This window comes from Rissa tridactyla, chromosome 1 (genome assembly GCF_028500815.1).
Source record: "Rissa tridactyla isolate bRisTri1 chromosome 1, bRisTri1.patW.cur.20221130, whole genome shotgun sequence".
Lineage (NCBI taxonomy): Eukaryota > Metazoa > Chordata > Aves > Charadriiformes > Laridae > Rissa > Rissa tridactyla.
Genome location: NC_071466.1, coordinates 143,976,562 through 143,988,758, shown reverse-complemented (window position 1 = coordinate 143,988,758; position 12,197 = coordinate 143,976,562). Strand labels below are relative to the sequence as shown.

The 12,197-nt window shown below is 39.4% G+C and overlaps 1 protein-coding gene across 2 annotated transcripts in view; it reads right to left on the bottom strand.

Moving 5' to 3' along the window:
• The window catches only part of ARFGAP3 (ADP ribosylation factor GTPase activating protein 3), a 36,221-nt gene extending 24,567 nt beyond the window's left edge, over positions 1 to 11,654 (bottom strand). The window contains exons 1-5 of one of the 2 annotated variants that reach the window (XM_054221475.1): positions 11,427 to 11,644; positions 7,624 to 7,648; positions 5,339 to 5,457; positions 4,063 to 4,135; positions 1,957 to 2,088 (exon numbers count right to left, since the gene is read on the bottom strand). In XM_054221475.1, coding sequence (XP_054077450.1) covers positions 1,957 to 2,088; positions 4,063 to 4,089 — 159 coding nt within the window. In that variant the 5' untranslated portion in view covers positions 4,090 to 4,135; positions 5,339 to 5,457; positions 7,624 to 7,648; positions 11,427 to 11,644. Of the gene's footprint in view, positions 1 to 1,956; positions 2,089 to 4,062; positions 4,136 to 5,338; positions 5,458 to 7,623; positions 7,649 to 11,426 lie in introns of both variants that reach the window. The other variant, XM_054221465.1, reaches the window with a different exon arrangement.
• Positions 11,655 to 12,197: the final 543 nt, after the last annotated feature.

The window sequence follows — 12,197 nt, the reverse complement described above, 5'->3', positions numbered from 1 at the left end:
CAGTTAAAGCAGAGTTTTGCAAGATGCTAACAGGTTTGAGCAATGCCTGATCTCAGGGTGGGCTGGAGGGCCCACAGTGCCACAGGTTATTCTTAGCATTGTGCAGGACAGGACTGTAACCTGTGATCTGTACTCCAAGGTTACTCACAGGCAAATAATTTCTCATGGTTCTTTCTACTATGTGCAAAAGATACATGACCAAAAATAATGACCTCTGTCAAAAAGATTACTGAATGTGCAACAAGCTTACCTCATCATTTAACAGTTGACACTATCAGTAAGACGGAGAAGAAATTTTTTAAAATGTGACAGAGGGGGGGATGGTTAGTACTAAATCTAATTATCTGAGTAATTTACTTCAATTTATACAGCACATAATCACTTAAGCTTGCAGTACATCATTAAAAAATATATTTACTAAAATTTTAAAATAATTAATATCAAACAATTCAATTGGATGGAATCTGTAATTGGAGCAAAATAATTACAGTTCTTCAAAGTGTCAACTTAAATGCACATGGTATAGTATATTTACTTGAACACATTTTATATCTAAAGCTGTTTAGTAAGTCAAAACAAATATTCCAGAAATACACAAGTTGTATGAGGAGTGGCTGAGGGAGATGGGGTTGTTTAGCCTAGAGAAAAGGAGACTGAGGGGAGACCTTATCAGTCTTTACAACTACCTGAAAGGAAGTTGTAGAGAGGTGAGGTCGGTCTCTTCTCCCAAGTAACAGGTGATAGGACAAGAGGAAACAGCCTCAAGCTGTGCAAGGGGAGGTTTAGACTGGATATTAGGAAAAATTTTTACACTGAAAGGGTTATTAAGCATTGGAACAGGCTGCCAAGGGAAGTGGTTGAGGCACCATCCCTGTAGGTATTTAAAAGACAGGTAGATATAGTGGTTAGAGATATAGTTTAGTGATGGGTTTTGGCAGATTTAGGTTGATGGTTGGACTAGATGATCTGAAAGGTCCCTTCCAACCTAGGAAATTCTATGATTCTCTGAAGTTAGGGATGTGAACTATATTGTCTGTAACATTTATAATATAGAATTATTATAATCCATTTAATTTCATGCTTTGATGCATAGATTAGAAAAAACCCCAAAGCTTTCTCGCTTTTCTTTTAAGCATCTGATCAACTTCAAATGAGTCAGTCACAGACTTTAACAAGCTGAATTAAACAATCAAAACATGCTTTCTGTGTTCGCGGAAAAGAACTGTTGTCAAACTTATTTAATACCTCAGCAAAGTAATTCTGCATACTTTGCTAATAACGTCTTCTTGTCAACAATCTAACAATGTTTTGACAGCATGCATGAACCATTTCAGCATTTTTAATGGTGAACAGAAAATTCATGACATACATAACTTGCTAATTTTTCAAATATTATTTTTGTAGGGAAAGAAGCAAAAACACACGTTTACCTGTTCAAAACAAATCCCACTTAAATCACAAATATTTTGTAGCTAATTCTTTATAGCACGTTTACATTTTTACATGCTATACTTCTTAATAATAATTCTGTTCCAGATAAGCAAAAATAAAAACACTATATAGTTCGTGGAGGAGTGCTGACATTTTTGTTACGCAATACCACAAGTATAATTTTGCAGCATACCCGCAAACAAAGAAGTTTCCATTTTGAAGAATACCTTAAGTTTCTGCCTACAACTCCTACAAGTTACTGCAAATGTTAAAATTAATGTTTTGAATAACCCAGAAATGATCCTGAAGTATCCAGTTGAGCTCTCTCAATATTATTTTTCCCAACAAAAAAGGTAAGTTACAAATAGCCTACTCCCCAGCTTGCCTTTTCACTGCAATGTGTATCAGTACCTTTCGAAGACAGATAATCTTCTGCATTACTAATTAGAAACTTAAAATTACTCTAGGGGGAAAGAAGATAAAGTTTTTCAGAAATCTTAATGACACAGGACACACACTACTCACATCAGTACCATGCTTTCTTGTTGCCTGTGTTGCAAGAGATTTAATCTTCTCCTTGTAAAGCTGAGCACCACGACTGTTATACTTTGCATTAGTATCATTTGTTGTGCATCCATGTTGATGGAAAAAAGCAGACTATGAAGAAGACAGAAAATGCTATGAGAAACAGGTTTAAGAACTAATCCCATTTAACATAAAATATATCACAATGCAGAAAAATACCCTGCTTCTCTACCTAAATCTAATCTTTTAAATTATGACGTCTATGTAGATCTCCAAAATAAAAAGAAAACTCTGTTCTGGCAACCTCTTTATGTATAAATAAAACAATAGAAAACCCAAATACATTAGTGGGATGTTTTAAAGGCATATACAAATGCAAACCTGCAATCATATACAAAGAATCCTAGTTCTGAAATTAACTGTAGAAAGGAAGAGGTAAAATTGATTGCTAATACCTGTGCTTCAAAGGACATTCCTGATATTCTAAAAGGCATTGCTTGGCTTCATCTCTAGCATGCTAGAGAGAACAACGTACATTCAATAGCATTAAAATGACTTTATAAAAATGGTCTTCCTTCAAAAGAAAAGTGTGTGTATGCACATACATATGTAGTCATATATATTTGTATGCTTGTGTATTCATATAAACAAAAAATTTTATTCCGATTTAGGATCTTGAAACAAAAGCAAATCAATACATTTGTATCAGAGTTCCACAAGTTATTTGAAAGATCAAAAAAAAAATTTTGCAGTATCTAGAATTCACTAGCAAATCATACCATACATTCTTGCACAGAAGAACATGTCAGACTATTACAGTAAAACATAAGAAACAAGTTTCTGATAGGATCAGTAAGTCTAGATAAGCTAAGGTTATGACCTCATATGCTGCAATTGCAAAGCATAAATCTAGTATACAAGTACCAGACTGCATATAAAGATTAGGCAACAGCCATGCAGGAGAGAGATAATGACAGTCAACTTCTGTGATTACGACAGAAACAGTTATAAACATCACAGATGCCAAAATGCATTTTTGCATTTAAATATATACACACCTATGAACTGACATTCAGAGCTTTTTTCATTTTTTTTATTCTGAAAACAAAGGGAACTAAGAACACTTCAGATTTTCTAGCAATCTGATACATAGCTATGAAGCTCAGGACTGCTGTTACCCAAGATGCAGCATTGTCAGGCTGAGATGCTATGAGAAACATGTTTAAAAACTAATCCCATTTAACATAAAAATATATCACAATGCAGCAAAATACTCTGCTCCTCTACCTAAATCTAATCTTTTTAAATTATGAAGTCTATGTAGATCTCCAAAATAAAAAAAGAAAACTCCATTCTGGTAACCTCTTTATGTATAAATAAAACAACAGAAACTCCAAATAGAATATAAATTATAGAATACAAATGATTAATTTTAATCTGATAGTGCTTCTAAACAGTAGTTAGTAAAAACAGAATTTGGCCTTTAGTTGGAGCAAAAAGGGAATTTTTCTTTTAATTGCATTAAAAAAACCACTTTAATTTTATTTTTTAAGAGGTCCGGACAGTTTACTAAACTGGTCTTTAAATAATCTTCCTAGGCAATCCAAAACAGGCCATTGTGAATGTGAGGTATTTGAGGGGTGGCTGCGGGTATATTACACCTCTTGGTACAATGTGTGATAGAGAACAGTGACATCCAAGTAGAAAGACAAAACTTCATAAATTTTCAGCATGATATTTTCATAATGTAAGGAAACGTAAGGAAACATGTCACAGGAAGATGCCCATAAACTAGGTTTATGGGCTGTTGGAAAGCCAACTTTCAGCAGTTGTTAATGTTTCCCTGTTAAATTAGACATGTATTGACAAGGAATCTAGTCTGGCGTTTTCAGTGATTTTTATTAATGACTTGTAAGAAAAAATAAAACATTTGCAGATTATACCAAGATTGAAAAGTTGCAAGAAGTATGGTGGATGAAGTCAACGTTCAAAGGAATTCTTAAAAACAAGGGGGGGAAAAAAAAGAAAAAGAGACAATAAGTACAGACAATAGCTTCCAAGACTAACAAGCTTCAATGTGCAAAGCAAATTCTTAGGAGTACATACAGCATTTGCATTTCCTCCAACTTGCATGCATCTCAGCTGAAACCAAGACCAATTGGAATCCAGTTCTGTGGATCTAAACAGAAGGAAACATTTTTAATGTTATCTCCAAAGCAATTTAAAATCTCTCCACCTTTTTTTTTTTGTAAAGTGTTTCTCCCCCCCTCTTCTAAAGTGAAAAGCATGCAGCTATGGAAAAAAAATCTTCAACAATACACAGTGTGCAAAACAAATCAATGAAGTCACATAAAACTGCCACAGTTTTTCAAACTGTAAAAGCTTGAAAAGAGTGCAAGTTCTCCCTTTTAAAAAGCACTAATAAGATACATTTTCAGGAATCACATTTGAACTCTGTCAACAGCAGTGACAATCACATATGTGTCATGGACAAACTGACAATTTGAATGTCATATCACCACAAAAATTTTGGGCTCAGTGAGTATGAAGAAAATTAATACTGTGATCATTAGGAATGGATTCTTGAGAGGCCTCTTCTAACACTCTTGTATACAATGAAAAGGCAGCAGAGGAAGAATTTTAGTTGATGGAAAACAGCTATTTTTATCTGCAATTCATTTTTGAATGCACTCACTCCAAGCAGAACCTTACATTTCAAATATGTAATTAATTATTTGGCCAAAAAGGCCCCCAGGCCATCGGTTAGGATACTAACCTGAAACGTGACAAGCTCAGGGTGCAGATTTACTGCACCAACTGACTGATTGAGATAAACAGCTGCCAAAAGGATAGCTCTTTACACTACCCCAGTACTAGCACTCAGGTGATACCATAATGAACTACTTCAGGGAGCAAAGCTGGCAAAATGCTATTTAGCTGTCTGAACTGGCTCGATGGGGGTCTGACTATATCACTGTATATGTTACCACTGCGTTACCACTGCTGAAGATAATAACAACATGTTGAAGATAACTAGTATTTGTCTCAGTCTTAATTTGGAGGAATGATAAAACACTTCAATATGTTTACTCTATTCTTCATTTTCATCATCTTCAGTGTAGAAACAGACCTGCCAACAAATGCGCATTACTAACACAACAAGCAGGTAATGGGAATGGATGCATGGTACAAATTCTGCTGAACTCTACCTATTTACCTAACTCCCCAGCAGCTATGAGATACATCAAAGCCAATACAAACATTAAAAAGATCTGAATCAGTGGTTGAGAGAAGAATGGATTTTCCTCTTTGAGCAGGTGTCTGAACAAACAAAAACATTAAAAGATGCCATTTTTACTATAAAAATACACAAATTACTTACCTAATGAAACTCAAATGAACACCAAGTGATCGATGGGTCCCTGAACAATCAATACAGAGGAAAACTCCATATGTTATGCTTGCCCAGCTAGGGTTCTTTGCTCCACAGTCAAAACATATCTTAAAGAAAATAAAGATCAGTAACAGGACTTGAGCATAACCATGTCTTATAGACATGTTATAGGTCACACCAACACCCTGGCAGTGATCAAACTTAATTAACTCATCCTTACGGCATCTGTTGACATGACAACTTCATATTATCCTAGTATTATAACTATAAAGAGGAGTTACACAGTCTGTCCACACTTGTGTATCTTTGCCCTAACTAGACAGGACTACGTGCCTTCTCAGTTTCCAACTATAACCAGCGTACACAGGGGCCACAGTTTGAGAAACCGTGGGTCAGATAACCCACCTCAGCCTAGTTCAAATACGCATTTAACGCAGTACTTCCAGCACTACTGAAATATGGAAGCGTTTAAGAAATATCTTCCCAAGGGCTGTCTCTCTTCATGATGTACCACTGCGTCTACTCTTTCCTGAGAATGTACATGTCACTGAAGTTATCAGCAGCACTAATGATACCATTACCTAGTTTCCTATATAGAATCCTTGACCCTTAGAGCAAGCCACCGAAATCCAGCTGTGTGAAGAAAGTGTCCATGCTGTGTACTGCCTAGCCAAGCAAGCACCCTCTGGCAGACAAGACTGTATGATGTACCACACATGTATTGCTGCATCAGCAATATGTTCATAACATAGACTGGTTAAAAAGCAAATAAGCCCATAATTAGTGCATAGACAAATGCAAATTTTTCTTATCCTCTGCCACCACGTTAGACTCCTAACATTCAGCCAAAACTACAAGAGGTATCTGTGTATACATCTCATAAACTTTACAGGTCTGCAGATCACAACTTTCAAGTCCTGTTTTGGTTATTTCGAATTTTGTACTTCTTTGGACAAGGAAAGCAAGAACAAAAATTTATCTGATGCAAACCAATTTTCAAATGCAAGGAAGAACACCAATTTAAAGAGAAATAGCTATTCCTAGTTAATGCTATGTGCATGCTCCTATTCCTATATGAAAGCACTTCATTATCTGATTGATGCTTTTTCAGTGGTATTTATATGGGCTGCAAAGAAGTACTTCTACAGTAAAAGCATCTAGGGGTACAGTCAGTAGCATCTATTAAGAAATAACTCCACAGAGAGACAAGTTTTACACAAAAATTGATAGAGTTCCAATCTGCAACTTTATCATTTAACATCCTCCTATAAATTTAATGCATTCTCAGATAGCAAGGGAAGTTCTAGCTATATGCAGAAAGAAAAAAAGAAAAAAAGGTTTTTTTGAGTCAGCTGGGGACATATGGTACACCCCACAAGCAGGCCATAATGCTTCCAGCACCTCCTCATCAGGCTGGAAAAATAAAAAGAAGTCTCCTTGCTAGAAACCCCATTCACATAACTAAAATAGAGACTTTTGTCTCTATTTTTTTGTACGTACCCAGTCAAACAAGACCTGAGTTTGCACTCAGGTCAGCTCACCTATCATTCAATCAAATTAATTTCAATTACAAGCCCAGGAGCAGTTTGAGGCTAACTCCTCATTTTAATGCAGGTCTATTTAAATTTGTACAGTCCAAATTTACCAAGCACAAGCAAAGTTTACCAGCAGACCCAGCATTAGCTCTTCCAACATAAGAATGTTTTAAGTCTGAGCTTAAGTTAGGCTAATGACTAGCAACACAAACAGAAAGCACGGAGGTCACAGTTCCTGCATGTGCAAGTCGCCTCTTTTTCTCTCAACAGAGACTTAATATTTATTAATGCTAAGTCATTTATGTATCCCACTGTTGTATGTAGAAGTATACTGACATATAGCAGCAAGAAGAAATAAGATAAAAGCTACACAGAATGAGTGACAAAAGGAAGGATTAGAGGGAGCCCCTGAAACAAGCACAGGTGCAAGAACAAAATACAGGGAGTGAGGAAAAAGATGAATGAGTAACTCTTCATGTATGCCATATGCTAAGAAGACACACAGCCTGAGAAGTCAGAACTCATTATCTTTTTTCTAATTCTCTCCATTCTTTGAAGTGGTTGCTTAAAAACCAACATGAGCCTCGTCTTCATTTTAATTTGTCTATTTTCAGGCTTTTTCTTAAAAAGGCAAAAGGAGGATGGGGAAAACAAAACAAGAGAAGATTCTGCTTGAAACCAAAGCTAGCAGAACAGCCCTGGTCTCACTTCTAATGAAGGAGTGCGAAGCAGACTTACAGTTGTTAAGTCCTGTGGAAATTCCCTGGAGTAAAAACAGAAAACAAGAATCTTGAGCATCAGCAGGTGGTTAAAAAAAACCCATGTTTACAAAATTTCAGTTATAAACATCCCTAAAGATCCTCCTCACCGATACAATTATAAGCACTTCTTAATTTCAACACCTTGAAAGTCAATTACATCACCTAGAAAGCTAGCTGCCACATAGCAGTATAGCTCAGTATCTTCACTTATGCAGGCATCTCTATCAGCTATTTACCAGACACCTGTGAAAATTACTCATATGCTTTAAAACTATAGCTTTTAGGATTGTGATGCAAGCAGGAACATCTAATTTTCTTGTGAAAGTAATATAAGAACAACAAAAATACAAGCATATTTCATTAACATTTAGACTAATTTTGTTTAGTTTTCTCAATTGTGGTGCTTCCCACCACAGAAAATTTAACAAGAATTAGGAAAGAAATAAAACCAATTTCACAGCCACCCTATGAAATTGCTTCTATCTTAAAAGCAGATACAGTATATTTTCTGTACTGATTTAGGTACAATTAATATATCAAAGTAATTATAGAAAATAAATTTAAAGGATATGTTTAAGTAATCTATTGCTTTTAAAATACACTTGCATTCTTGTTGCTTATTTTGTGTTAAAGCATTTCAGGACAGCCTAGATTCAGTAACAGTCACTTTGAAAAAAAAAAAAAAAAAAAAAGAGCAAAAGCCCTACTTGAGATGTTTGTACCAGAGCAAACACAAAGATTTGGCTATAATCCACAGCAAGCAGTCATTAAATCATACAACATCCACCTTGCACAAGATACCTATGCTAATAAATACATACATAATATATATCGTTATTGGATATGGAAATGTAATAACATACAGCCTACAGAAACAGTTTTGTCACTTCAGAAGAGGTGAGCAGGTTCAGCAAGCTTATCCCTGAGGTCACAGTTACATAGATGCTTTCAACTTCCCATCTAGTGGGGGTACTGCCACAGGGTAGCTCCGCATCTCCTTGTGCTTGCCATTCCTAGCATGCAAAGCTACCATACAGCTAGCTGCCTGAACACTAAACCAGCTAAAACTCAGGAGGCAGTTTCACACTTGGTCGAAGCTGATGTAAATCCAAGCAGCTACTCTCTTAGTTCCCAGCCACCGTATCCAGATATACTTTCCTTCTTCTCTTGCATCAGTAATAATAATCACACTTCTTGATCCTACTCGAAAACAGCACTGCACCGCTTTGACTCAGAGCAAAGGTAGGTCCAACTCACATCACAGCCACATGACCAGAAATGCCAATGTAAGGGAGGGAACAGGAGTGTTTGCCACAGGAAGAAGACGGGACTACCCATTTTGGAACTGACACTGTCCTAAAATGATTTAGGTGAGACATGATATACTACACTCTGCTCTGGGACAAAATACCACACCCACAACACACACTGAACAACTGATAAACCACCACAACACACATATCCCTGATCTGGGTGTCCAAGCAGGGACTTGAATACTACCATCAACAAATGAAAAGAAAGAACCAGAGAGAAGAGAATGAAAAACTAACAGGTTCAGAGGAAAAGATCAATGCCAGATTAAAAAAGGACTATATAGCACAGCCTAAGGGTGCAAGTCTTCAAAACAGGTGAGCTTTACAAATGCTCAAGTTAACAAAATCAAGTAGCTTAAGGACTATGAACATTTTTATATGTACAAAATACATCCTATTTAATAATTGTGATATGTTTGTTAAATGTCGTCAGGCAGCTGTATATTACAAAATACCCAAAGACACACCAAGAAAGCAAAAAAACCTATTTCTCATAAAGGAAACTAAGACCAAATTACAGATATGTAAATTTCAAGACAATTACTCAAATATCATCTTAAACACTATAATCCACAAATTACACCACACATTTACTTAAATGAGAATTATTTTCCTAAGATCATTTGTACTAAGAACTACTGTGGAGCACCTAGCACAGTGTAAATGAACGTCCCTGCTTATAGTAGGCAGTCATTAATCCCAGATGCTGCACAGAAGAGATACCAGTTCTTCCCCAACTGTGCATCTAAACAAAACAGTTAAAGCATATTACTAAGCTTTTAATGCAGAACCTTTCCAATATTTGCACTTTCACATGTCTTTCTTTCCAAGCAGGAAAGCCCTACAAATAAAAGGGGCAGACTGAATAAGAGGAACACAAGAGAAAGGAAACAAAACAAGATGTAATCAAACACAAGAGGATAGACTGATGTCAGCAACAACTTCTACTTAAGAAGACTGGGCAGATACAAGACCACAGGAGAATTGCGAGATCTAAGCTGTTGATGTTCCATGCTCTCCTCCCTCTCTGTCTTTACAGATCAACAAGAATGTGCTTCACTGCAGTGCTAATGAGATCTCTGCGCCTAAACTATTTCTTTCAAACTGACCTAGTCTGAATGGCAGCACACATTGTGCCAGTATTGCTTTGTCAACATTGGCACTAAATTTCTACGTAGCACCTGACATGACAGCAAGGACAGACAGATATGCCTGAGCAACCGCGGGTACCACATCCAACTTATTAACATGGTAATTATTAACATGGTAACGATGAGTTCAGTACAGGGGAACTGTTTGAGGCACTCCATCTTCAGGCTTTCAACCCTTGCCACCTGTGGCCAATATTTTCTGATTCTCTTGTGATCCCAGTACAGGAAAAAGCATCACAATAGCATTAGAGAACTAATCAATCTCTTAGACACAGTGCCAGTGAATTTTAGGAGCTTGTAAAAGATCTCTCTTCACCCTCCCTGTTGGGACCAGGATCTTTCCTTGATTAACTTTTTACCCCATTGCAAAGGAAGTTTTTAGGAATACTTGTGTTAGAAACCAATGGGTGTGTGCTTATCTTTGAGCTCTGCTTTTTCAGAAGCCAGATGTGTGTCCATTACCCGTACAATCTAAACGATCTGCGCTCAAAGTGTGGAAGTCAGTTTTCGACTAAAGACAGACCTCCAGATTCATACTCCCATAAAACAAAACCAAGGCGTTTCTTCACAATGCTAATCCGAAGTTTCCTAGTGTTTTTCAGACACATTCCCAGTGTATGTCATAAAGCCAATACAATGGAGCAGACGGCACTAAAAAGCAGCACAGGAGCACATAGCTCCTGCTGTGTCACCTTGTGGTCTGAGGCACCTTTCCCAGTTCACAGCTAGCCACTGCACACCTTCACACATAACGGATACTAAAAAACTAACAGGGCTCCACACCACTGAAAAACTAAAGTCGGCACTGAAACACATTGAAGCACATTCAGTATTCTAGTTTGTCACTGTTTTGGAACCTGATTTTTATTTTTAGCCGAGCTGACCCTCCTTCCAGCAATTCTTACACACCAGGTACCCAAAAGGAGCTGCACCCCCCTAATTAGTCTAGTGGGAGGTGTCCCTGTCCATCGCAGGGTGACTGGAACTAGATGATCTTTAAGGTCCCTTCCAACTCTAAACCACTCTATGACATTATGAATTAAGGGCTGAGCCCAGAACGCCCAGCGCAGCCCAGCGGGCTGCCCGAGCCAAGGCCGAGAAGGGCTTCCCCCACCACCGGGACAAGCCGCCCCCGCCCGCCCGGCCCTTCCCGCCTCTCACAGCGCCGACCCCCAGCAGTGGGCAGCCGGACCGGGGCGCCGGTGGCTCGGCGGGGCGTGACGGTCGGCGGGTACTCCCCCGCCCCGCCGGCAGTGCGACGTGTCACAACGGCGGAGCGCAGCCGCTGTCGCCTCCCTCGGCCCCGGAACCCTTACCTTGTTGGTGGGGACGGAACGGAGCCGCTTGAAGATGGCGGCAATGTCCTGCTTGCTGGGCTCGCACATGGTGCCGGACGGCAGGCGGTGGGAGCGAGGCGGGAGGGCTACGAAGGACGGCGGTCGCTGCCGTTACCACCGGCCCGCGCCAGCGGGACGCCTCACGCCGCTGCCGCAGGTTCCGCCCCGCCCCGGAGGCGGCCAGGCAGCGCGCGCCCCCTCGAACCCGGCAGGGCGCGGCCTGCGGTTGCTGGCGTGGCGCGAGGCGGGATTATGCTCGCGTCCTGGCCCGTCCGCCGCCTCCCCGTTACCCTGGAGACGAGCTGCTCTGCTGCGTCAGCGCTTTCCGTTGGGCACGTTAACCGTCTTGCCGGGGGTAGCGGGACAAGGGTGTGAGGCGGAGGGTGTTTGGCCGTGAGAGGGCTGAGGCACGGGGAGGTGGAGGGGCGGGCACGCCACGCTGGCCTCGCTTCCTCCGGGCCCGGGGCAGCAGCGACGTGGAAGCGTGGGGCCCGGACAAGAATCCGGCGGAAGGAGACCAGCACCTGCTCCGTTTGATGTAGTAAAGGTTCCAGCAGTGTTCCCTCAAGACAGGTGATAAAGCACATTATTATGCTGGTGAACAGACTCGTTTCTACTCTTGGACTCAACAAGTAGTTTGCAAGCACTCTGTAAAAGTTTTACTTAAAACCATTTTCCCTCTCTCTTCACTAGCATTAAAGTACACTGCCAGGGACAAATGAGTCAGTGCCAAACCAGCAGAACAAAAAT